A 27,029-nucleotide genomic window follows, 5' to 3' on the forward strand; every position below is an offset into this window, starting at 1 on the left:
ACAGGAGATCTTCAATCTTCCCTCATAAGGACTCAAAAGCACTTGCAGATGTGCTTTTGAATAAACCTCAGATTCTGTTCTCACTGGCAGCACATTCTCAGGAGGACAGAGCTTTGGGAGGTTCAAGTTTCCCTAATTCAGGGAAAATGATTTAAGAATAGCTTAAACCCAACTTTCTTCAAAACAGAACCTTTGCATTTCTCTGTGTGAATTGCTTCATTTCCCTGCTGTAGCATGTCTGAATTTTATTGCTCCCCTTTTTGTGTTGACCTCCCTCAATAATCTAGCACCAACAAACCTCACTACCTTTGCTTCTTTCTGCTTTCTGAGTTATGAAGTAGAAGACAGGTGTGATTTAGCCTCCTACTTTCACCCCAGGCCACTTCTACCTTCTAGGACTCTTCATATTTTGATCCATCTTCAAGTTCCTTGTTCAAGGCCTCCTGAGAAAAGAGATGCTGTAGTTTACATATCACGGTTGAAAAGCCTTCCTGAACAGAGCAAAGATTGGAGTCAAATACTTGGTGTTGGGCGTCTGGCTTTAATCCCTTGATCTGCTTTTCTGACTCAGACAACAAATCAAGGAAACTGAGGCACATACAGTGAAAATGGGGACACAGATTTTTCTGGGTAGTGGTGGGACTGGGGTCGTGGAGGCAGCCAGAGGTATCACAGAAGAGGTGTGGCAGCAGGTGAGAAACTTTGCTTCCTGTAACTAAACCAGGAGAGTCGAGAGAAGAAAGCCATGTTGCATTTTGACAATTCTTTATTTTGTGCCACTAGTTATAAAGCAGTGGCACACAGGGGGCTGAAATAAGAGGCATGAAAGCCAATAGGAGTGGTTGAAGGACAACAAAATACATCTGAAATAGAGGACATTGGTGTAGTCAAGAGGCTGTGTAGGATGAGAGAGACACAAGGGAAGCAGGGGATGAGAGAAACCGGTAAATACTGTGAGAGGTGGGAAGTAAATACATCTCCTTTCTAATTAACAGGGAGTAAGGAAAAGTTTGTAGTGACAAACACTTGCGGAGTAGAAGGAGCGGGAATGCTGTGAGGAGTAGAGAGAATGAGCTGTGAGCAGCTGAGAGAGAGAGTAAAGTCATGGAGGAAGAAGCTGAATGCAGAAAGATGAAGAAATGCCCAGTGAAGGCAAGGTCAAACAGGAGGCTCTGCTGGTGAGTGGGATGATGCAGGGTTGAATAAGAAGGTGAGATGAGGAAGGTAGAAAATATGGGATCTAAGCAGCCTGACAAGGTGAAAAGTTAAGTTATCAAGAGGAAAGATGAGGGAGTCAATGAAAAGGAGAGCCAATTGTTAAGGTAGAAAACAAATGGAGTGCACAGGCAGCTGCTAACTGGGGACACGAGAGAGCGCAGGGTCTGCCTGGGCAGTGCGAGAAAGCGTGGGAGGCAGGAATTGGAAACTGAAGGAGAACAAGAGAAAACTGGCATTCCCACTTATTTTTTTTGCCACTGTGATGCAATGAACCAGCTTGCACAGGTCTGTTGCTGAAGTTGGATATACAGTGTCAGTACAGCTACATTTAAACTTTAGCTAATGCAAGCAGGGCCTCAGATTTAGCTAAGACATGAAGACTTCTCTTTAGCTTTGAGTTAGCAGAAGGTTTTTCATGATTTCTGCAGCCTGCTTGAGGCTCATCTGCTGAAGAGCCTGTTGCTTGGTCAGAATATATTCTCCAGCTCTTCATGTGCAGACCCAGCTGCTGTGCCTTGGAGGGTGCAATTGCAAAAGTGCCACGCAGTATTTGTTTTGTCTCCTGGATGCACACATTTAATTTGCTTAACGGACAAGATAATGTGAAAGCAGTCACTCCCAAGAACCTGGCCTAGCATCTGAAAAACTGATTGATGCTCTTTGTAACAACCCAGATATTTACTTCACAACACTATTTGCAGCTGAGCAAACCACTGGAAAGTAGAAGCGATTTCACATTACTGAAGTGTAGCCACGCTTTCTGTGAAGCATAACAGCAGTTACACACATCACCATTGGTTTAGGCAGAAAATCAGCAGCATCGTGCCTTTTTAGCTTGCATTCACTCTCTTAGTCACAAAGCATCTACCTACTGGGAATTTGGCTGGCACTGATGTGGCAAAGCACCCTCCATCATGGCTCCTCTCCTGTGTGCTTTACTGAACTACATATCAAACCAACAGATCTAAGCCTTAGATCTCAACGGATTTTCTGCCCCTAATCCATTGGGGCTGAAAACCACAGGTTGTAACTTGATGTTTTATCCCCTAGAGAGCAATCAACAGGCGAACAATAATTTGTGGCAACGGATTTGAAGCCAGGGAATCTGGATCTTTCCAAGTCTTCCCCAAAGAGTAGCACTGAGAGGGGCCCACCGCGTACGGGTTTGTTTGTGGTCAACCATGCTCACAGCTGCTGCTGAGCACCGGCCTGTACATCTGGCAGAGAGACAAGTCAGACAGGGACTGGCTTGAGTGGCTACAAAACAAAATGGGGAGCTAGTGATCTGCCCTAGAAACCTCAGCGGGAAGCAGAGCGAAGAGACACACAAACCCCGGTGCTTTTATGTCTTTCCAGGTCTGTTGTCTCTACTTCTGCTGCCCACAGCTATTCCACAGGCAGCAGTGCTACGGCATAAACAAAGAGATACTTTAATTGTTTCCAGACCAGCGGTTAGCAATGGTGCTGATACGTGTACCATGTGCTCTGGTACTGGTTCCTGTAGACCGCCTCTGAACACCCAGGGAGAGGCTCATTGGGATTCACCACCCCAACCTAAGCTTATTCGGCTCAGGTGCAGCGTGCTGGGGAGGTAAGGCACTCACAGGCAAAGAGAGCAGCCCCAGATGAAATGCAGAGGATGCTCCACAGCAGGGCAGTGCTCCATGCATAGAGGAGCTCCTCATCAGTCACTCCAGGAGAGAAAAACTGTATTCCTTGAGGGGAATTAAAAGACCATTTTGCTTACAAGCCATAACGATTCAGTTCTCTGTTCAACACCTTCTTAGATGGGGATTAGAGATATCAAAGCAGAGCTGGTAGTGCAGCTGAAATTTTCTTTGTTGTAACCAGCCTTCTGTAGCCTGGACCTAAAGACATGAGGGAAAGCTTGATTTCTCATCTAAAGCTGCTGATCTCACACGCTCCAAGAAGTGCTGAGTACCTATTGCACGGAGCAAGACGGTTCCTGTTCAGCACTGGTGCCAAAGCTGTGCTCCCAACGGAGGTTTCTGGGCCAGATTCAGGGTTGACGTAAACCACTAAGCCCATCCAAATTAAAAAATGGGATGGCTGTGTGCATACCAATTCCCGCAGCTGTGGAGGGGCTGGAAAGGCAAAACCCGTGGTGGTTTAGTCTAAGGCAGACCTTCCCAACACTTCATTTGACACCCACCTGTTAGTTGCTTTTCCTGCTATGCTGCTTCTTGTGGTGAGTACAACTCCCCAGCGCTAACTTGTGACCTCACCACCATCCATTTCCAGCCTCACCGATACCTCCACTTATTGCTGCTACATTTGGCTAGGGAGATATTCAAATCCCACTCCTTCCATAGCAGTCAGCAGAAATTAAAAGTAATTTATTTCTAAGTCTTACTAAGAATGGGACACGAGGTTACACTGATACATGACTCTAGAAATTAGGCAGAGCATCACGGAGGGCTGAGCAGCCATCCAAACATTAGCAGAACTGAGTCGTGGTTCCAGCTCTTTCCCTGAATTGCTCTGTGCCTTGGAGTAAATCAATTTATATATTTTTTTCCTCATCTATAAAATGAGAACGGTCGTATTTAGATACCTCAGGGAAGTTGTGAGGCTTAATTAGTTAATGTTAGTGCCTTGTCAGTTCTCATTACCATGGTATCTCCATGTTTATTGCTTTGAAATTGTAAAATGCTACTTATATGCTAAACATTATTATTTAGATGAAGTGGAACAACTTAATCCAGTTTCTCTGTAAATACCAAAGGCAGGGAGTCGACATTCCTGGTATTGGCATTGGAATGAGATCTGCCCTACTTGTAGAAAAGTCCCCCTGACATATAACAAAACTGATTTATTTCCAGATTCCTAATGTAGCTGTTCTTGAAACAGTTAAACTGAATTTTTACCAGTTTACCTTTTTTAGTATGTATAATTAAATTCACTCAGGACAAACACAATTTAAACTGTTTAGACACAAGGTTCATTCCAGCTAGGATCGCTTTCTCTAGCATAAATAATCCAGGCAGGTCTCAATCAGAACAAGGTCCATGAAAGACTTTCAGAACCTGTCAAGTCACTCAGAGAAAAATGACTGTAGGCAGATCAAAATGGGGAATGGCTGTCAGATTCATGGATTGAAGGGATTTTAGGTGCCCAGACTCAAAGAAAAAGAGCTAGTGACTAATCTGGTTAGTCATCTCCAAACCTTTCCTAGAACAGTCCTGCTTGTAACTGGGGAGTTTTGAGATGCTCAGCTTTTCCTAACACCGCTTAAGGGAAAGCTCCACAGGAGCACAGCCTTGACCTTGGTGGCTATTAGAACAGACCTGGCAGCAGGACCAGGGGGCTTGGGATACTGGCATGGTTTTGCAGGTGCTTGTGCAAGGTGTTGTCTCCAATCACCATGAAAACCAATGTTCTAAAGCTGTTCAAAGGATTTGACAGTGATCTCCTTACTCCTGAACTAACTGTCTGCTGGAAAATAACCCTGGCTGGCAGATAGAGCCCTTGTGTCCTCCATGGCAGCTCCACTGTTCAGAGGCTTTCAGAGGTGTGGACTTAGGCCATGTGATGTATTTAAAACAGGCCACACAATGACAGCGGCTGGTCACCTCTCTTGGTCACTAGTCCAGTTGAACAGCAGTGTAGAAGTAAAAAGAAAAGACCTGCTTGTGCCATAAGTGGCACCATCATCCACTGACTCTTTCAGCTGTTTCTCTTTTACCACCACTCAGCAAACACTTGCGGCTCAGCTCCAGGGGTTCCCATGCTGATAGGATGTCAATAAAACCTGCTAGCGCTCCTTAAAGTTAGGCAGAAGGGATGCCGTAGGCTCCTGAACAGAGATTTGATAAATGGATCACAGTCTTGCCCAGAAGAACCTCTAGGCTTCTGTTCCCAGCTCCCCAGACAGCTCTGCCAATGTACCTCTGCTTTCCCCTGAGTTCAAGATGAGGATCCTGCTGCAAACCACCTGCCTGTGGTGGAACAGTTGCTCCTGTGGAGGCACCTAAGTAGTTTTAAACCTGTGACTTGATAAAAATACAAGTAGGTATGTAATGGAGAAAGGCCTGCATTGGCAGGGAGGAGGGCCAGCTGATTTATTCTTTCTTCTGCACTTAATAGCTTTTGAGATTTGGGATTCCCACAACCAGGCTTCCTGGTTCACCCTCATGTCTAAGCCTCATTTTCCTGCCAAGAAGCAAGGGATGTATGCCGGCAGCTCTGTCTGACCCAGCCCCTAAGATGTTCTCTGCCCTGCTACATCATGGCATCAAAAAACCCAACCACTTGATCACCCAGATCAACAGTATCATTTGCAAAAGCACTCGGCACCCAACCATCCTGCCAGTTATCTGAGTGGCCATCTTTGCCTTGTCTGTTCCCAGGGGCCACTCCCAGCAATATGCAGACAAAATGGGTAACTTTGCTGGAAGCTGTGGGGATGACCCCACTTTATGCTCTAGGAGAGGGCAGAATCTGCCCCCAAGCCCCAAAACGTGGCAGGAAAGCTTTGATTTATACATCTAGACAAAGCCCCACAGGGAACTGCTGTATGGAAATAAAACCCATTATGCTTTACAATTAGAGAGGGAAAAGGCTTGGGGTTAATATATGAAGTGGTCAAGCTATTAACCTTCTCATCTAGAATGAATGGTCACTAAATTATGGGGCACATCTCCTTCCTCCTCCTCCACCTTAGGAGGAGTGGCTGAGGGAGCTGGGGTTGCTTAGCCTGGAGAAAAGGACACTCACTGGGGACCTAATCACTCTCAAAAGCTACCTGAAAGTGAGTGTTGGTCTCTTTTTCCAGGTAACAAGTCATAGGTCAAGAGGAAATGGCCTCAAGTTGTGCCATGAGAGGTTTAGATTGGATATTAGGAAAAATTTCTACACCCAGAGGGTTGTCAAACACTGGAAAAGAGTGCCCAGGGAAGTGATTGTGCCACCAACACTGGAGGTGTTTAAAAGGCATGTGGATGTGGCACTAGGGACATGATTCAGTGGTGGGCTTGGCAGTGCTGGATAATGGCAATTGATGATCTTAAAGGTCTTTTCCAGCCTAAATGATACTGCTCCCTTACGTGAATAAGCAATAAAGCATAATTAATCCTGCTCTGAAAATATGATCAAATACCAGCAGTGAGTCACAGCTGAGCCTGAGGGGGGTAAGGAACTTAAATCAGAGAGCCAGCACATCAGGCAAACAGCAAATCCTCCTACCACCTCCTGTCACCACTAACACCCAGCTAGGGCTGTTCCCACCAGTGACATGAAGTGTGCTACCTTACGTGGACTCCATGGGAGGAAAGAACAGTTTGTGTAAGCTCTTGTAAGGTGGACAGACTCTGTAAGGGATGGGAGCCTCCATGGGAGACCCAAGAGAGCACAGGAAGCACATCCAGTGTCAGTAAAATTCCCTCTGGGTCACAGTGCTGGGGGGGGGGGGGCAGGGGAGGGGGCAGGTGTGTGTTTGGAGAGGGAAATGGATGGATTTTCCAGAGATCCTATCTTTTAAGATGTAATATTGCATATAGGTTCTAGCCAGTTCTGATGGTTAAAAATCCCCTGCTAATGTTTCGGCACATGTGCTCTGGGTACATTGTAAACTGAGCAGTTGCATTTTGCTGGTCTTAAAGCAATTCCAGACAGCTTCAGCTGGAAGAAAAATTAATCTTCCCCCTCCCTGGTAAAATGTGTCCTGCTGTGGACAGTCTATGCTAAAGGCAGCTGGACAGCTGGGAGGAGGAAAAATGGCTTGTTAGTACATACTGCAGAGATGCTTCTGGATGGAACATGTTTTGTACCTTTGATCAGTGGTCAGAGAGGATAGGGGAAAGTCTGCAGAGACAAGATGGGTCCTGCAAGCCCCCCAGGGAAGTGGCAGCACACAGCTTCAATGTCCCAAGATGAATAGACGGAGTAGATCACCTTGTCCTGACCCTCTTGGCTTCCAACACCTGCTCTTTCCCAAACACGCTGGTTGGGCACATGAGAAAACCTCACCAGCATGAGGGAGATGTGGTAGAGAAGTGCTCTCCCACCCACCTTGTATGAGAGATTTGTGACATAAAATTCACACACCACAAGACCAAGGCCATCCTGCTGCTTCTCTGGGCAAGACCCTATGAAAAGCAGAGAAACAAAAGCCACGCTTCTTTTGCAGGGTATCATCTGTCAAGAAACATTGCCTAGCTGCCAGCCATACTTCATGTTTAAGTCCCCCGCTCTTTGATCTGGGGGTTGTGAAGAGGCGGGAGCTGGGCAGGCATTTTTTGGATGCACATATTGAGCCGTACCCCACTCAAGCACCTCCTGCCAAACATTTGTGGGTATTCAGAGTGAAGTGGGATAGGGAGCATGTCTCCAAGCCAGCACACGTAGAGCAGCAGAGAAGAGGCAGCAGTGTAGGCTTCAGCACGAGCTGGACCAGCCCACTCAAGTATGAATTTGGTTTATCAGCAATAAGTATCCACACTCCTGTTAGCACTTGGCTGGCGAGCTGGTGTGGATGTGCCTGTCCTTGCCAGAGTGACTCTCATCTGCCTGTGTCCTGGTCACCAGTCTTCAATGGCCCAAGGGCACAAGCAGTAACAACACTCTGCTTTGCCGCCTTTGTTGGAAGCGGGAACAAAGCCACTAGAGGATAAAGCATTGCTCATTGCAAACACCTGCAGACCTGATTTTTTTGTGGGACCTACTCAACAAGCTTTTTAGTTTGGGATCATGATATACAAGTTTTTGGGTGTTCTCTTGTTTAAGCTTGTAAGCAGCCACTGCATGCTGCAGGAGTGAGCCCTCTTCCCAGCTCACCACCTCTCCAGGTCCATCAGCCGGTCCACTGGTAGATAACATCCGACTGTGGCTTGTGCTCTACTGCCAGCCCTGTGGCCACAAGTACCAGGTGGCCCAGGAGCTCCAGGCTGAGGCCTAAATGATTACTGGTTCTGGTTCTGTCCTCTTCAAAGGGTACCCCACAAGTGCACCATTTCCTGGAGCATCTCTTTGCTTTGAGAGGCAAAACTTCGGTACTTTTGGTTTTTTCTCCTCTCCTCTCTTTCTAATGTAAGTTAGAGTCGCTAAATACCCATCACAACTCTACCTTCATCTTACCAAGGCATGGCTTTTCTCAACTGATTTTTCTTTTCCATAAGAGAGGGTTACCATTTATCTGAACTAGCATCATGGGACTCAAGTTGAAAGCAAAACCAAGCAAATATTCATGTAGCAAAACATTCGGATACCATTACAACAGCAATATTAAATATAAACCAAACTGACAACCAAAATTCCCCTGCAGTCTTTCCAACTTTGAAAACCATGCTGAGGAAGATTAAGAAACAGAAAGAAAACTTGAAATAAAAGAGAAACCAGCCAAACTAATTCCTTTGATCCAGCTGAGAAAAAGATACAGGAGGGAAAGAGCTAGCACAAATAGTAACCCTTTATTTTTTTCTTCACTGCTGTTAGTAGCAGTGATCACTATGCCTCAAGATCCTTGTCTGTGAAATGAAGATGTTAATATATAGTTGTAGCTATATGCAATTTTATGCAATCTGTTAAATGCCCTTAATGCTATAGGTGGAAGGCCATAGAGGGAGGCAACAAGTGCTGAAATGAACTGCCAAATATGTCACTGTTCACTACAAGATCTGCTTAACTGTGAGTTACAGACTCCATATCACTCATAGCCATGCTTTGGCTTTATTGCCTACCTTGATAGCCTGCGTGGTCAGAGTAGGCAAGACATTCCTACGGTGTTAATAACATGAGGAGGCCTGCGTGTGTATGAGCACGTACCTGTGTATGTACACACGAAGCCCGTGTAGACTAATCCTTTTTAAACCTTTCTGCTTAGGGAACTGCATGGAAATCTCAAAGCTGCTGAGTGAGGAGCTTTCCAGCTTCTCAGACCAACTGTTTGGCCCTTCACCTGAAGTGGCATGAGAGAGGGCAGGGTTTGGGGAGGAATGGTTTTCCTGCTGGCTATACCCAGAAAGCCACTAGATACCTCAGGCTGGTGGCTGTCAGCCTCTTACATCTATTCCTGGTATCTCCATACTTGTGATCAATGCCTGTTGAGAAATGATTCTCAGAAAAAAAGAGTCTGTGAGCAGTGGCCAGGCAGTGACTTGTGGTCACTGCTCCCTTACTGGTTTAGTGGCTCATGCTGTACTATCGTTTGTGTGGCCTGCCTTGGGAAACTCAGGGGGGGTTGCCTAACTGCTGCCCTGATTGCAAATGATGAACAAGAGGCAGAATAGCACATTTTTGGTATACCTAGTATAATTCTCAATCCCAAAAGAGGTCTTTCATGCCAGGCTCAACCGCTGGCCTTCTCTGCCCCAGATTTCATCCCACCTGTGGGGTGGGGGATGCAGAGGAAGGCAGGACTTTCCTGCAGCCCCAAGATTCAGTCAGAGTCAAGAAGTATTTTAAGCACTCCCCATCCCTTTCCTGCTGCAGCTGCTGTGCCCCATGCTGTTTCTTTGTAACACAGAGAGAAGGACAGAGGCATATTTTCTTTTCAGCACTTACCGCCGCTCGGAGATCTTCACCATCTCCTGCCTGCAGGCAGAACAGATGCTCCTATTCCTCTCTTGTCCTTTCCCGGAGAGATGCCTTCTATGGTTTTGCACCAATTTCCTAAAAATAATAATGAACTTTACTGAACAAGGAGCCACACACTTATTTCTATTCTAAAACTTACTCCACCTGCCCATTTTGGGTGAATCCAGTCTGTAAGTGTCTTTACTTAAAGGCTACGAACAGCCTCAGACAGTGATTGATTCATCCCATGTGTACGTGTTGTACTCATCACCCTGGGCTCTAGACTAGGGCCAGATGCACAACCACAGCTGAAAAAAAAAACCTGATCTGTGGAAAAACTTTGACTTAGAAGGAGAGAAATAGTTGTAACACAGGGAATAGTTTTGGTGTTCACTTATCCCTTATACTGTAACTTTAGCAAAAAACACATGTAATTTTTTTAATTAAGGTGGCAGCTGGTGCTGCTTAGGTCTTTGAAGTTATGGCTGTTACACAGCAGATCAGTGTCAAACAAACTCTGTCACTGCAGTCATACCTATCATGCCAGAGTCTCCCTCTATTCCCACACAAATATACTCTGGGAGACTCTACCTGCAAAGCGCTCACAGCACAAGAGCAGCTAAAATTGCAGTGGTGTGCTTTGTGGTGCTTTAACAAACATTTGCCCCTCCCAGAGTTCCCCTCAAAATCTGCAGCTGATAACCCCTCCCTGGGAGAGATTGGACTCAGCAGAGGAGCACTGTCAGCACGTCCAACCTCCCAGCACTGACATCCCTCCCAGCACCACCACCCAAAGGCACCCTGCTCCAGGGCCCTGCTGCCAGGACAGGCAGCCATAGGGAACAAATCTGCCTCTCACCTATTTATTCTGGAGCCATGTGGGGGTTAATGCTCCCTTTCCCAATTGTAGAGTGACCCAGGTGGGGCTAATGAGTGCTTGCCTTGCTTAGCTAATTAGAGGCGCTGAGAGCAGCAGGCTGCAGTTCTGGGCTGGGGCACTTGCAAAGGGAATATAGAGTGTGTAGGTTTTATTTCCAGCTTTTTTTCTTTTTTTTTTTTTTTTTTTTCAAATAAAAACCTCTGGCAGGATAGCACAGCACAGATGGGAAAGAGCAAGGAGATGAGGCTCTCTTCTCACCCTCCCTCTTCTAATCTGCATTATTCTGGGGTATGAGAAGGAGGCAGGAGCAAAAGATAAGGAAGGCTAGACCATTTGTTCTCCTTCAAAGATAGAGTTTCAGTATCTGATCTAAATGAGCATAGTCCTTCAAAGCCCAGCCTAGGCCTCCCCACTTCCACAACTCACCCCTCTCAAGGTGCCCACCATCTCTGTGGAGTCCAGCAGAGTGTGCCCCAGTGGCAGTCTCTGCTCAGAGGCACGTGAAGCTCAGGCTTTGTGTGGGACACTTGTGGACTCCAAAGTGCTCTGCAGTGTAGTCAGAGAGGGCTTTGCCCTCCCTCCCTGCCACTTCCCCATGAGTGTGGCTGCCCAAGGTTGCTGAAGGAGAGCTTTCCCTTTCAGAAATGGTGGGAGAAACTGAGGAAGCTTTAATACGGCTGCTGGGCTCGACAGTCCTTCCCCGGGCCCTCCCGTTTGCACATTCCAGAGGTTTTGCCGCCAGGGTGCAAGACCCCGGACAGACAGACAGACAGTGTGCACTGACAGCCAGTGCTGCTGCCTACCACTCCCACCCTACGGCAGCAGGGCAGAGGCTGGGAGTGGGGGGCAGTCACCGGTGGGGGGGTCTGTGGCATGGACAGTTTCCACTTGAGCTGAAAGCTGCCTGTTTGGGAAGGTTTGGGGTGCAGAAGCCCAGGTTAAGGGGCAGTGCTTCTCAGGGAGGTCATGGCCAGAGCTGCTAAGGCTGCTCCTTGCCATCCCACATGTGGCAGCAGGCTGGCCAGCACATGACAGCTTGAAGGGATCTGGATTTTATTACAACATCACCTCTACCATAACACACCCAAAGAAGGCCCTCAGCTGCTGATGAGCCTGCCCTGTGCTCACAGGCTTGACCTCAAAAAGTTGTGGTCTGAGCTCTCTTTTCCTTGCCTGCCCAGCACTTTACACAGAAATTGCAGCTGCTGCTGAAAGGTGCTCATTCTTCGTCTCACACTTGCAAGCTGCATGTCCCTTGCCTCTCTATCTAGCTGTTATTTAGTTCCCTTCATGTTGTTTTCCCCTGGCTTTCCCTTTGTTTCTTTCATAAGGAAGCAGCACATCATTATGGCTGGTCTTTCTCTGGAGCTCTCCTAGCCGAGGTCATTACTTAGCTTGTGAGATCCAACGAGGTGGCTGTTTGTATGGCTGTGAACCTATGAAAAAGCAGCTAATCAATTCAGAAAATCATCTGGGTGGTAACCCCACTGTCAGCTTATTTTCTTCCCTTCCACTTAGACATCAAACTGGCTGAAGAGGGCTCTGGGGAACGAGGCAGGCACTGAGAGCTGCTCCTCTGCAGACACATCTGTGTCTTTCATCAGCAGGGCTCAGGGAATACCACTAACTGGAGAGGGGAAAAATCTCTTTGGAGCTGAGAGGCTGGCGGTCTCCATCCTCTCGCTCTGAAGAGACCCTGCCCAGTGGGGAAGCAATCGTTTGAGAAGTGGCTAATGCACTAACGCTGTTTGGCAGAGACTGTCACGTAATACACCGAACTGGGGGAGGATGGGGGCAAAACACACAGCAAGGAGGGCAGCGTTGGGCTACACCAGTGAGCACACCCTGGTTGCCAAAATAGCTCGTAATGGCTTAGTGGAGCAGCAACTGGCAGCAGCACATGCAAATGGCCTTCTGGTGAATGAACTTAACTAATTATTGCACTTCGCTTTCACTCGCTCTTTCTCTGGTTTGTGTCTTTGGGTACTACACCAGAACTGGGAATGCTCGGAGCCATAAAGCCTTTACCATCACCAGTTTTAGTCACTAGAAATAAAGATGCACAACATCTTGTACTCTGGGACTCTGTGGTGTCATTCAGAGAAGATAAGTCACATCTGAAAGGCATTCTCTGTCAGACCAGCTAGCCCTCTGAAGGGGGGGTGTGGGTGTGCATGGCTGTGTCACAGAATCACAGAATGGTTTGGATTGGAAGGGACCTTTAAAGGTCACCTAGTTCCAACTGCCCTGCAATGAGAAGGAAGATATGTCTTCAACTGCATCAGACTGCCCAGAGCCCCGTCCAACCTGACCTTAAATGTTTCCAGGGATGGGACATCCACAGCAATCTTCTGTGTGCATCCTATTCCAGTGTTACATCACCCTCATCATAAAAGATTTCTTCCTTATGTCTAGTCCAAATCTAGCCTCTCTTAGTTTAAAACCAGCATCACTTGCCCTATCACAACTGGCCCTACTAAAAAATACGTCCCATCTTTCTTATAAGTCCCCTTTAAGTACTAAAAGGCTGTGATGAGGTCTCCCCAGAGACCTTCTCTTCTCTAGGCTGAATAATCCCAATTCCTCATAGGAGAGATGTTCTGTCCCTCTAATCATCTTGCACAGCCCTCAGGGTGTGGGACTCATTTCAGCAAGTCTCACTGCCAGCAATAGCCCTGCTCTGGGAACTGACCAAAACTTCCAGCCCAAGGCATTGCCAAGCACCCACTGCCAAGCACCCAACAGCCACCTGGAGGGGCAGGGGGCACCCTAGCCCCCTGAACCCTTTTCCATCCTGTGAGGCATCAGGGAGGCTGCTGGGGGCAGAGTGGGACACCAGGATCCTCTACATTCCATCCCAGGAGACTCCAGTCAGCACCAGCACCCCCAGAGTTCTTAGCAACCACCTGCCATAAGGAACATGGCACAGCCAAAACTGCAGATCCCACTGCATCACTCTCAGTCTTTCCTGATGCCCTGGTTGCTTCTGTCTTTTGTCCATCCTGAAACCTCCTGCATCACAGGCAGGGACCAACCCTGACCCCCACAGACTGGGATGCTCTGCTTTCCTGAAGGTCTCCCCTTCTTCCCTTACTCTATGACTCAAAACTGTAGATTTATCAAGCAGTGCAGCAGATCAAAACAAAAATGTTTGGCTGCTGCATCTTCTATTCCTTATCCAGCACACTATTTTTAGACACCAAAGTCTACCGGAAAGCCAAGAAGTTTAATACTGGCATTAGCTGCTTTGACTTCTAAATTTTTTACTGAGCACAAATTCATTTTTTATCAACAGATTATATAAATCATGATATTCAGACCTATAAGTGACAAACTCTTTCAAATATCTGTAAAAATGAAGTAGTATTGTCTGCTAACCACACCTGACTTGTTTGCACACCAACAAAGCTGAATCCACCATCTCAAACTCCCATCTCATACCAAAAAGGGCACATAGCATTTTGTCCCCACATTCTAAGAAAGGTGGGGAGGGAAGAATGGGATTTTATACTCCTTTGAATTGAAATTATATAAATTATGTAGGTTGCTGTTTTGTTCTACTTACATGCAAGGTGTCATTAAGCAAATGTCTTTTTCATAAAGCCAGGAACACTCACACATAGCTATGCTTTCCCTATTTTCCATGCATGGTGCAATGGTTCTACATTTATTTAGCAACAATACTGAACCCTCTGCAAAGGTTTGCTGTAAGTTCAGAATGGGAGAACAGCCTGCATTTCAGGTTTCCTTCCTTCTGCAAGGTCGAGTGACATCCTGAGGTCTCCTTTTAGAAAGCTAACAAACCATGTTAGAAGAATAAAACAAGATCTTTAATGGAGAAGCCTTGCACTCAAGAGAACACACAGCACTGACTGAGGCCACAGTTCAATTCTTTGGCTCATTTTCTGCAGTGACACAGACAAAACAACTGCACACCTTTTTTTAGAAGCAAACTCTGATTCTCTTCACAGCCAGGCAACTTTGTCAAAGGATTTCAGAGACAAATGAAAGGCTTTAACATTTATGAAATAGTAAGTGAATAAGTGAAAAAAAAATTCCTTGAAACTACTGTTTAAAAAAAAACCCACCTCAAATATGGGAGAAAGCAGGAAGTTCAACTACCTTTAAAGACAATGCCTTTCTACAGAGTAAGCTCAGTGTAAAATGAAGATGTGAATTTGTTTCCTTTGGTCTCTCCAGCACTTCAAATAAAATAAAGCTTTTATCCTATTATGTTTTAAAGCATGACTTCCAGCAGAATAAACAGTTCTTGCCTTATTTCCTCTATTCTACATGAAGTGTCCTACCCGTGGATTTGGCCAACAGTCTGGAAAATGTCAAGGTTAGGAAAGGCTGAGCTTCATTTGGTTTTCACAGATCTGAGTAATGAATTGTTCATTTTAAAGTATTGTTTTAGCTTGAAAAGCGAGTCTGTAGCCCTGGCATCATGGGGTTCCACATCTGTCTCTCAGTTTCTCTGGACCATGTTTGCCCAATTTAATAAAAAGGGATTTTTTTTTTTTTAATGTTTTGCAACCCTGAAAACTAAACAGGAGGCCTGAGGCTTTAGTGGGGTTTTCCTCTTCATATACCCTTATCAACACGGCAGATTTTGCTTGCTAACACTTTATATTAATAGTCTCCTACACTGGCATTGCTACTGCAAGAAGACTGGATAAACCCAAGGTGCAGGAAAAGGAAGAGCATCAGGAACTTGCTTTTGACACTAGACAGAGTACTTGTAATTCTGAATGCAAATGGGAAGCAGAACCCCACAGGAAAAACAAAGGCATTTTCCTCCCCAGACAGGGTTGAGTCAAAGTCTTTTTTTCCCTTCTTTGTGTTTGCAGCTTGATAAAACTCCACAAAAGAATGAGCAGCTCAAAAAGATTGACGGGGAACTCATCTCTGTGTTTCATTGTGTGAAAACCAGAGATATTCTATTACATTAGAAATCATATCAGGACAATTGAAGGCAGTATCTTTTCACAGTCTTCGCATCTTGCCTGTGGAACTTCCTTCTGCCACATGTGATGAAGCCCAGGGGTCTTAGCAGGATTCAGAAAAGAGTTCAGCTGGTCTCAAACATTTTTACAGGCAATTTTAAAAGCTATAATAAAAGTAACAAAAATGTCCAGTGATGTAAGTCCTGCTTACCAAAGCTAAATTCAGCCTTTGCCTGATTCAAAGCTAAATTCAGCCTTTGGGAAATGTTTCATCAGTAGGGATGTTCTCCTGCTCCTACCTACTGGAGGTTTTTGTGTTCCCTGCCCATGATGCTGATCCCTGGCAAAAACAAGCAGTTAGAAGAGAGGAAGAGTTAGTTTGATCAAACACAAAACCAGTTTTCCTAGTTCTACTTCAACTACCAAGTACTGAATATGCCCACTGTAGTGCTGACCAGTCCTGGGGGAAATGCAAGGTTAAAGGGATGGCTGAAGGGAGAGGTCCACAGAGTCCTCACCTCAGGAAGGGCTTGTGTTAGGCACTTATGAAAAAGTGCAAAAAATCCTTTGCCTTATACAAAGGTCTTGGAGGAAGGAGTGAGTTCCACAGCTGAACTACCTGCTCAGGTGGGAAGCAAACAAGCAAACTTTCTTCTTATTAGATTTATTTCTGCCAGAGGTTGATTTCACTGGCTGTGCTGCAGCATTTGCATTTCCAAAGGGAAAGTTCTTAAACGTTTTCTCTCTAAAAATGTTTTACCTGTTTAAACATCCCTGCATGTTGCCAGCAATGTGCATGTACCAACTGCAGTTGCTTAAGGGCTGCTGGCCCAGGGACACAATTCCCTGTGTCACTGGCTGATGTAACGGAGACCAAGGATTTTACATCACCCAGAAAGGGACCAGCCTGGTGGGTCTGCTTGACTGTATGAGAACAACTGGAGCTCAACCGCCATATCCACACACTCAGTGCTGTTCACGCATGCGATGGCCTGTGGCAGCCGAGTACAGCAGATGAGTGAAGGGGGAGAAGAGCAGCCCCCTGACCATGGCCAGGACTGCAGGGGGAAGCATGGGGGTCACAGCCTAAGCAAACCTGACAGCACATGTGAGCGTGTGTTTAGGGGTAGCTCTTAGCAGAAGCCACAGTGGGCAGATTGTGCCTAAGTGTGAGAATCCCCAACAGTGGCTGGAAGACTGAGACACCCCTGTGCTTTCTCCTGCCCATTGCTGCTCACCTTAGCTGGCTGTGTGGGGAGGAGGCACACAAGGGCTGGCTTGTCCTCCCTGCCTAAGCCGGTATGTTTAAATTCCTCCCAGGGTGTCCACTTGTTTCCTGGCCACTGCATGCTGCTTGACCGGCCCATGGCCTCCATAGGCTCTGGAGCCCTGGGGAAGGAGGGTGCAGCCAAAGAGGCAAAGCACTGACTGTCCCTAGGGTGGCTGTGCATGGGATTTGGAGTGGGATATGTTGGAGGTGGGGAGCAGGTGGCACAGTGCTGAGCTGCTCAGCTGTCGTGGGGCTGCAGAGAGACGGACGCAGCTGGGCGAGGGAAGGAAAGAGCTCAAGGTCTGGCAGTGTTTCTGCTTTACAGGTCTGTGGCCGGCACAGAGGCAGCAGAGAGTGATCCAGCTGGGATGCAGAGCCCTCATGACCCCTCGAGGGGCTGTGCTGTGAAACACCCTCACAAGGGCGAGATGTGCACGCACGGGGTCCGTGACAGCCTCACCCCAAGGCCCGTGCTGCTTTGTGCTGGGGCCAGTACCCTGGCAGCAGCCCCTGCTGCGTGCCAGCAGGAGCCTTGGCAGTGCTCTCTGGGGCATACATTTATATCTGCTCATGCAAATAACCTGGAAGTGTCCCCCGGAGTGGGACAGCTGGTCCCCGGCAGCGCTTTTGGGAGCATTCTTTATGTGCCCATGTAAGTACCCTGGCAATCTCTTTTAGGGCTCGCCAGCAGGGGCCCTGGCAGAGGCCAGGAGGCAGTGTCTTGCTGGCTGAAGCCATGCCAGCTGAAGCTTTCCAAAAGCAAAGCTTTCTTCTGCCCCAAACAAAGAGCCAATGTGGCTGGCGTCATTGATTTGTTTCGTGACTTGCTGCTTTTAACGCGGCAGGAAAAGGCCAAGAGGAGTTTTAATTTGTCCAAATGGTTTCAGACAAGGTTAATACAACTCATCGATAAATGACACTTTTCATTAAGTTTTAATTACCATGTCATTTCAACAGGCTGGACATGCCCTGCCTCCTCAGCATAGTCAGTGGTGTTTGTTGTTTTTTTCTTCAAGGTGCGCTTCCTTGAGCTTCAGTGATTAATTTCCATTGTGGACCTGGGAGCTGACAGGCTGCCGGAGAGCCCGACTGCTTCAGAGAATTCCCCTGGGCCCCCATCCCCACTCTGGCAATTACAGCTTTACATCCATGTGGTGATGGGTGAGGCATGCTGGGCTGACACAGTGGCAGGAGGAGGTGGGCCAGCAGTTTCAGAGCCATTAAGATGCCCACAAACTAAAATGCCATTGTTGGATCTTCTTTCTTCATGCTAATGGAGGTGCTCCCTTCCAACAAGCTGTGGCCTGGCTGTGTCTCAGTGCCTGTGGCAGCGCCCTCTGTGCCTTTTATAAAGCCTCATTTCTTTCAGGCTTAATTTCTTCAAGTAGGGCCTTGCTGGAGAGAAGCTGGAAGCAGAGTTTAGACTAAAATCTTTGAACCCAGCACACTGCTGTACCTTGATACACCGCAGTCTTGGTCCAGAAAGGGTGCTGGTGGATGCTAGCCCCCTCTTCTCCTCAGGGGCTGGTGAGGATAGCACAAATCCTCAGGGACCAGTGATAATGGCATGATGCTGAGCAGTTGATTTTTCCTGTCATCACAGAGGTGAGTTCTTAACACCCAAGAGAGATGCAGACAGGATCTGGTTCAGATCCAACTCAAAACAGGGTGAATAAACAGAAACTACCAGAATTGCTGGAGTCAGAAGTTCAGTTTGGCTGATAGTTTTCCCTCTCCAGAATGAAAACATGAATATTGTTTTAGCTTAAGAAAGTCTGTGCGTGCCCATAGTGCCCCTGAGGCAGGATTCACTCCTATGCACTGCACTGATTTCTGTCCCCAGCACTGTTTCAAAATTTTGCTAAAATGGTTATTTTTACGTGGTTTACAATTCCCCTATTCACTCCCCTTTTTAGCAGCAACTTCCCACATTCCTTTCCGTGTGACCAAGATCAATTATAAGAGTAGAGAACTTCACTGCTGCAGAAAGGATAGGGGTGTCTGGTAAGGACCTTTTACTTTAAAATGCCCACTGCTGTTACCATAGGCATTTTAGGAGCTGTGGTGCTTCAGCCTGGAGATTGGCAGCAGATTACAGTCATCTCTTGCATCTACACCTGCCTTCAGAAGGCTCACACAGCATGGTGTCTAGTGTCAGGACTCTGAGTACATCCCCTGGGGGTTTGGCTCCCTGGGCTCAGGGCTGACTTAGATAATCACACAAGTGTCTGATGTTGAAGAGAGCTCTTCAAAAAAGCTCTGCTAAAAAGGCCCGGTGAGGGCCTGTCCTGCTGTTCACTAGCTGAGGCTCTTGCTCCCCAGCTGGGCTACCTTGCAGCTGTGTTGCAGCCATGCCTGTGCCATGTACCCTGTTTATACGGACCTTGGCCTGTGCACTTCAGTCCCTGAGTTGACCTTGGATCTGTCTCATCACCGTGGACTTGCCTGGCAATCACTGGACTGTCGGCTGAACCTGATTCCCATCACCAGACCTGCTCTGTTCTTCTTGGTTAGGTATCGTGGGGCTGTGCCTCTGCCAATGTGGTCACTACCCCATCCTGCCTTCTGTTACCCTCCACTCACCTTCCTCCATGGAGCAGCCAGCCCTCGCTGCTTCCTCCCAGCTGACGCGCTGACTGATGCCTGTATCCCTGATGTGTCTTGGGATTTTGCCTTGGCTGTCACCAACAGAGCGAAACCACAGCGGGAAGCAGCCTGCAGAGGACATATCGATCAGGCAGAACATAAAGGAAGAAGCTCTCACATATTATAATGCAAAGCAGGGATGGACAGCAGCATTCCTGCACGTATGTGCCACATGCCAAAATCTTACTGTGTGCTTCAGCCGGGAGGGCTGTTTCTCAAACTGAGGAAGGCCACGGGAAAGGTGAGTTTTAGGCAGATGGTGATAATGGCTCCCCAGGTCTCCTAACATGTCACTCTGGATGGGGCTTTGCTAGGTGTGGATTGGGATCCTATGGGAGCTGGAAGGGATGGTTCCAACGGCTGTGCTTCCACCCACAGCTGATGGCTATACAGTGAACCTCACAGCAACACACTCGGGGCCATTCTCAGTGAGGTTCAAGAGCCAAGGCTTGCTCACCGGTGATTGAAAGAAGGTGGTCTTGAGCTATCTGTTCCCAAGGCGGGCTGAGAACTGGTTGTATTCTCGTGAATACCAAAAGACATGGGCTGTTTGTCTCAAAAACCCTACAAGCCTCCTTGAAGCCTCTGTCCGTGCCTCACTTTGTGAGCTCAGTGATCACATTGCAGCTTGTTGCTGAAGGTCTTGCAAAAGTGGCACTGAACTGTGTGTTTCACACCTTTCTGGTCAGCCAGGTTGGGGTGGGTGCACTGAGGACTTTGCTGCTTGCTGTGGTGATGCAGGGAGTGCTGTACTGCTTTGGTGAAAGAGCACCTCTTGGGGCAATGCAGTGATTTAGCTGAAGGTAAGACTGTACCTGCCGGATAAGGTTGGGAGGTGCCAGGGGACAAGAGGCACAGTGCTTTGGGCTGGGCTGAAATGCCTCTGAAGAACAGGATGAACAAGTCTAGGCGTGCCAGAAATGCCCTGAGCTTTGTCTGTAATGATCCCAAGTGGCTGGGCTCTGCTGTTGAGTGTGTACCCTGGGCAGGTGGCTGGTGTTGTGATGAGCACTCTTCACCTTGCTTTAAGCTCTGTTGCTCAGGTGTTGCTACAGCTGATAGCAATATAAATCCCCACAGAGTCCAGCCCTGCCTAAGGAGCTGGGTAGTGCTTGGGGGAATGATGTTTTGCTGGCAGTGCTACTAGTGCTGACTGGCTTGAAGCCAGTGTCTGCATTTGTGGTATGGTATATGGAGGTACCTGTAAAGGGAATGATGTAGAAGCGTTGTTTTGACATCTCAAGGCTTTTAATAAAGTTTGGAGGTTTGCCTAGGCAAGATGAAGCTTGGCTACAAGACAGGCACTTTTGGGCAGTCAGATTTTAACTCAAATGCTCCTCACTACTGTTAACTTTGTATTATAAACCCATTCCAAATGCTGACTTGCTTGCCTCGTGCACAAATGGAAAAGAAACCATACAGAGCGGGCTGATTTCTGAGCAGCTGAAGGTTGGGTGTAGCTGCCAATGTGGTCCCCCAGCCTTTGCTATCCTCTCTTCCAAAGCACTTCTGGAGCCTTAGAACATAAGATAGAGCCATAGCTTTGGGATGCAGTGTAGCATATGTGCCTTCTGGTGGGACTTCTGTGAGAGCCCAGGGTGAGAGAGAGTGAGAGAGAAACGCGGTGCTTTGCCACTGCAAGGCCTTGTGCTTCTTACTGATTGGGCTTGAAGTCTTTGTGATGGTGGAGCAACGTGAGTGATGTAGATACAGAGAAGTGGAGAGCCAGTGAGATGGCGAGGTGGTTGACGTGGAGACACGGGATGTGCTGGCAGTGGTCACAGGGAATCTCACAGCTGTAGTGACCATGGATGAACTCAAATCCTCTGTTCAAATGTGTGATAGACTCCGGGGGCAGAAGTGGGAGGATTAGGGCAGAGATGTGGTTGGCTTTAGGTTCTGGTTGGGAAAGTCACGTGGGTGCAATAGGAGGATGGGAGTGGGAAGGATGTTTAGATGAAATAGAGCTTTTAGGAAAAGGAATTTTGCCCCGCTTTTTATACTAGGGCCAACCCCCACCCAACACACTGATCCCTGGGAGTCACCACAGCCTGCTGATGGATAGATACCATGGCTCACGCAGCAAACCTGATATGAGTAATGCAAAAAGCAAGAAAACACTTCTCACAGTGGCACTGGGCTTCTTTCTTCCCCAGAGTCATCCCCTAGGGAAAGTGAGTCAAGTACACTTGCTAATATTTCAGGATATTTCGGTTGCCTAGTTTGCTCTCATATTTGCCTCTGTAGGTAGGAGAGGGAGAGAATACAAGAATACGAAGAATAAACTTAAGGCTTCGCTAATAGCCTCTGGGAACCTTTGCACAGAAACCTTGGTGACAGCCTGGGACCTGTCCTGGATAGTGCTGAGCCTCTTTCCCAAATACCCAAGGCTCTCAGCTCCTGCCCTGGGAGCCCTTGGCAGCCTGCTGTTTGCTCCCAGAGCAACGGGGTGCTCATACACACCAGCTCGCTTTGTTTTGTACTTCCTCTTCCCAGACCTACAGTGTGTGGTAACAGCAGCAGGGAATTGGGATGGGCACGGGTGGAGGATTTTGGAGGAAATGGTGCAGTTTCACTTATTTATTTGCATGCTAAGCTCAGCAGAGCAGCAACAGCTTGGTGTGTGTGCTGGCTGCTGCACTTCTCTTCTTGGAGCTTGGAGTTGTTTGGCTCCCAGAGCTCTGAGACTGCTCTTGTGAGCAAGATTTGAATTTCTGCAGGTGTGCTGGGAATAGTCCAATCACCTCGTCTCGGCTGCTGGTCAGAGGAATTCATGGCTATTATATTTGGAAGCCAGGCAATGATTACAAATCAATTACTCCAGTCCTGGAGTGATTCATCATTAACTGTGGTGTTTAGTTCCTTCCCTGGCTCTCTCCAACAGCAGCTCCCGTTCTTGTAGCATCTCAAGTGTCTTATTCATTTTAAATCATTGGATAGCTATGGCTGTAGCTGAGGAGTGGAAGGACAGATGCACTGAGACATGGTTGTGCAGCTAAGGGGAGGGAGGGTTCAGAAAGGGGGATGGAGCACCTTGAGGGTGAGTAGAGCTTGCCTTTAGGCTGGGGAGCAATGCTGCCAACAAGACCCAGGGCAGACCAGTATCCTCTCTGCTCCAGGGCTCTCACTGATGTCCCTGCTGGGCTGGGCAATGGCCCATATTTTTGCCTGGCTGGGCACAAAGTGGGGTGGAAAGAAATAAAAACACCAACCTGTGCCCAGTTAGACAAAAGCAGGGGTTATTTAGCAGTCCAGTGGGGAGGTTTTAATCATCCCAAGCATCCCAGGACAGGCTATTCTTAATAATAATTTATAACACTTAGCACTTTTATGTGTTCTAAGCATTTTGCAGGCGTTAACCAGGGACTGGCACTATGGTCTCACCCAGGCCCAGTAGAGGGGCAGAAACTCTCCACAGCTTACCCTCATTCACCTGTGCACCTGCTCCCCTATGGCTGTATTCCAGCCCCTTGTCCTACCTCATGGTTTTCCTCTCCAATTTGAACTGTGTCCCTTATGCAGACTTGCTGTCAAATAGCAGCCATCCAGCCACTGTCCAGGGGACCGTGGCTATTTCACAGGCAGATACAGCAAATAATCACTGAAGCTAGGCAGGGAATTGGTCCCATGTCACAAATGAGGCAGCTGGCACGGATAGAATAGATAACTGGTGAGCTGGGAACATGTTTCCCAGCTCCAGCCTTCTTTTCCTGGCCTCTCGGTGATATTTCCAGGGCACAGCTTAGACTTCAGCATGTCCAGAGAGGCAGGGAAGCTAAAAGACATCCTGCCCCTCTGTACTCTCAGAAATGCCCCTTGGTTTGGATCTGGCTTATGCAAGATGGGTTGCCCACACAGAAAGCACAGCCAGGATTGCATCACAGCCTCAGGACCAGCCTCTGCTGGATTTGTTATCACTGTAGCCTTTGCTATCACCTACACACACTGCCAGGCTTTAATCTGGGGCTGGGATCTGCAGTAGCACACAGCAAGGTGACCCTGCACGCAGAGGCTGCAGCTGAAAGGTGGACTTTGCAGGATGCTGTAAAGCACTGTGTGAGATGCTGAGCTGAAAGACGAAGTGAAAAACACAGATCCACAAGCCTAATGCTGCTGCTGCCCCTGTGGTCCTTCCCCCTTCCTGCACTCCCACGGTTGCTTGTGCTTCCCTTTGCACTGCTGCTGCAAGGGACTGAACAGTGGGAGCAGACACCCGTCTGGGGCTGCAGAAGGGAAGATGCAGGAAGGAGAGGTGGGAAAACATTCTGGAGTTGACTGTACCTGTCACCTCCTAGAAGCCTGAAAGGTTTGAAAGAAACTGGTCTGCACATGGAACTGAAACCAAACCAAGGGGAATTCTCTGAGAACACTAAGTGCTGGCCACCAGCTATTTAAAGCTTCCCATGCATCTGACATGCAGCTGGGCATAAAGAACGGGTATGCCTACAGCTCGCACTGACACACCCTTGGCAGCTTTAAACTGGGCTTTGGAACACTGCCAGGTACAGCTGCAGCAGCTGGGAGGTCAGTGTGGGCTACAAACCACCCAGGAAACCAGAGAATAGCTGGGCTACTTGATGAAAGAGAGGGCATGATTGGTGCCCCTATCAGCCCTAGCTAAACAGCAAGTGGGACCAGAGCCAGGGAATTCCAGGTTATTTCAGGAGCCAGCTAAGACTAGACAGGAACTGCAATCACAGTCTTGTGGAGAGACACACAGGACTATTGCACAACCTCCAGACGGGCTACCCACTTCTCATAAAGAATTCAAACTAGCCGAGAGATGCATCGGTGTGGAAATGACCCCTATAACATTCCTTGTTAGTCCTTCAGACAGGGCAAGTCTTCCTATACCATGTCTCCATTCCCCGGGAGGTCTGAAACCAGGGCTGTGAATGCCTGTAGGCACTAGAGGAACCCAGGTCCTCCCACAGGCTCCTGGCTGGTGGCATCCATACCCTGGCTTGGGCTGTCCTGTTCTCCCTCCTTCCACCCTCCATGTCCACACGGATCCTGCCTAAAAGAAGCTGCGGTCTTATTTCACCATGAATTCTATTTTCAGAGCATGTACCACATTTTAATAGGAAGCAAAGCATCTCAAACACCTTCTTATTTCCTAGCACAACCCTCCCAACATCTGTACAGCACTCTCCTGGCAATGCCTGTGACTGCTTGTGTGAAAAAGTCCCATTAAAAAGTGTTTTAGCACTGGACTTCGGTTTTGTTTTTCAAACTCTATTTGACAGGATGAACCAGTTGCTGCAAATCTCAGAGGCCCTCTGGCAGGCATTTCCAAGACTCCTGCCTGGCTGTAAGCTATTTGAGATCCTTCACGCAGCATTTTAACCCCCCTCAATGCTCCGCATTGGGAACCTGTCTCTAGTGCCTGATTGCGCACTGCAGAGACAGTTTTTTAAACTGCTTAGGCTGAATTTGGTTTTATGAAACTAATGCCAGGCTTTACTACTACGAGATAATTAGAGCAATTCCCTTCCTTCACTTATATTACTCCCTTGAGTTATTTGCAGGCAGAATGCTTGTCCTTACTGAACCATCCCTTTTCACTCCACGCACTTTCCTCCTCATACTTGGGTTGCTTTCATCAACTAATAGTTGCTGCTGAGAGTATCTGGGTCATTTTTCCACGCCTTTGATCTCCCTTTGGGAGCAGGGTCATCTACAGACCCAAGAAATACCCCGTCCTGCTGAGGAGCAGGCAAAGGGGCACTCTGGCCATGCTGCCCTGGCCAGGGCTTGGAGAGTATTGCAGATCCCTGACTTATCCCTGCATGGATCCTGGGATCCATCTTGATGACAGCAAAGAGTAAAGGGACCAGGAGAGGAGGAAAAGCTGGCAGGTGTCCAGCTAGGTTATTCAGAGTGGGCTGTCCACTCTGCTTTCAGTCTGTTTCAGTATTGCTAGATAACAAAATATAACATATTATTGACCAGATTCCACTTTCTCTGCCTCAAAACCGATCTTCGTGACTGCTATGGCTTGTTTTCAATAGCTTTTGGCTTACAAGAGCTTTCTCTTTTTTTTTTATTAAAATTTAAAATCGTTAAAATTTTGATTAAATTAAACCAAACAGACTTTGTTCTCCACTGGAAGCTGTTTATGTAACATCTGTTTTAAATAAGTTTAAAACTCAGTCCATTCAACTGTGCAAAATAAAATGCTGAAATTACTATATCTGTTGGGGGTTTTTTGTTTTGTTTTGTTTTTAAATCAGACTGTTCCCCGTCCACCTGACTTACTTCCCAGGCTCAAGCTTAGTCCTGTGTGCCCGAGGCAGTCCAGGGGCAGCCTGCTGGATTGACATCTGCCTGATCCACACAGCTGGCAAAGACCGGGCAAAATCGTTTAAAACTAATTGTACAAATTGCTGCTTTTTCGGATTAAAAAGCATTAGTAAGCAGAATTTGCAGTGTTTTTGTTGGCATTAAACGCACTGTGCTCTGTATCAGATCAGATAGCCGAACTTAATGTGTGTTCCTGGGACAGTCTGAGCAGGGCTCCCTTCAGCCGCTGGCCCGGGCACCCCCGTCCCGTTTTCTCATCACCTCCCCTGCCTCCTCCTCCTCTTTATATATTCATGAGGCAGCACGGCCGGGGATAAATAAAAGCCGAGCAAGTCGGGGCGGCAGCACAGGAAGAGGAACTGTGAGCGCCGGCACGGATCCTGCCTCCTTATCTTTGCCGGGACAGTGCCGGTTTGCTGGAGAGATAACTGTTCCCTGCTCTCTCGGGCGGCAGCTGGATGAGCTCTGGATACGAGGAGGAGGCAAGCTAACAGTAAGTGAGTCAGTCTCACCAGGGATAAGATAACACCTTTTTTAGGATGTTTCTTTTTCAAAGTTCAGAGCCAGGCCTGATGTGAAGCTGCATCCACCCCACCCCCTGCCCCCCCGCTCCCTTTCCAGCTGATTGCTCCCCCATCACACCTTCATCTCGTGGGATCCACTGCTGGGGCCAAAGGTATCCTTGTGGGCCCACAGGTGGAGGAGAGCCTGGAAGCAGAAAACACGTGCACATGCAGGGACTTTCTATGTCATTCACAGGGGACCATTTCAAAATGTTGAGCCCTTCTCCAGCCTGTTTTGCTCTGCAGAGACTGCCGTGGAGGGCCACTAAAGCCTGGTGTTGAAGGATTATGTTGCAGTTGTGCTTTTCTGGGGAAGGGCAGAGCTCTCAGACTTCACATGTGCCTCTCTCCTATGATCTCGTACTACTCCCATGGTCTAACTTTCATCCTCTTTCTTCTGGGATTGCAAAGAAGAGACACACCTCTATCACTGCAGAGGAACCTGGGGGGTTTTCTGCCCATAAATAACCCCTCTGAGAGCTGGATTGTACTGAAAGGGTACAACAAGGTCTTTTCTTGACTGTAGGGAATCAGGATCTGATTAGCTCAAGCCAAAGCCAAAAGCACCTCAAGTCCTATGGCCCCTGCTTCCCTTCCTGGGACACTATCAGCACAGCCAGGGCTTCATCACCAGCACCCCTTATTCAGACAGGGCTCTATCCCAGCTTGCA

At 47.8% G+C, this 27,029-nt stretch overlaps 1 protein-coding gene across 2 annotated transcripts in view; it reads left to right on the forward strand.

Annotated features, from left to right (window-relative positions):
- The window catches only part of ADA2 (adenosine deaminase 2), a 51,600-nt gene that overhangs the window by 3,206 nt on the left and 21,365 nt on the right, over positions 1–27,029 (forward strand). Inside the window, exon 2 of one of the 2 annotated variants that reach the window (XM_027726718.2) lies at positions 996–1,178. In XM_027726718.2, the coding sequence (XP_027582519.1) occupies positions 1,105–1,178 (74 nt within the window). In that variant the 5' untranslated portion in view covers positions 996–1,104. Of the gene's footprint in view, positions 1–995; positions 1,179–26,139; positions 26,289–27,029 lie in introns of those variants that run through there. The other variant, XM_039383230.1, reaches the window with a different exon arrangement.

Source organism: Pipra filicauda, unplaced genomic scaffold (genome assembly GCF_003945595.2).
Source record: "Pipra filicauda isolate LSUMZ 115617 unplaced genomic scaffold, ASM394559v2 scaffold2_size9829703_pilon, whole genome shotgun sequence".
NCBI classification, from domain to species: Eukaryota; Metazoa; Chordata; class Aves; order Passeriformes; family Pipridae; genus Pipra; species Pipra filicauda.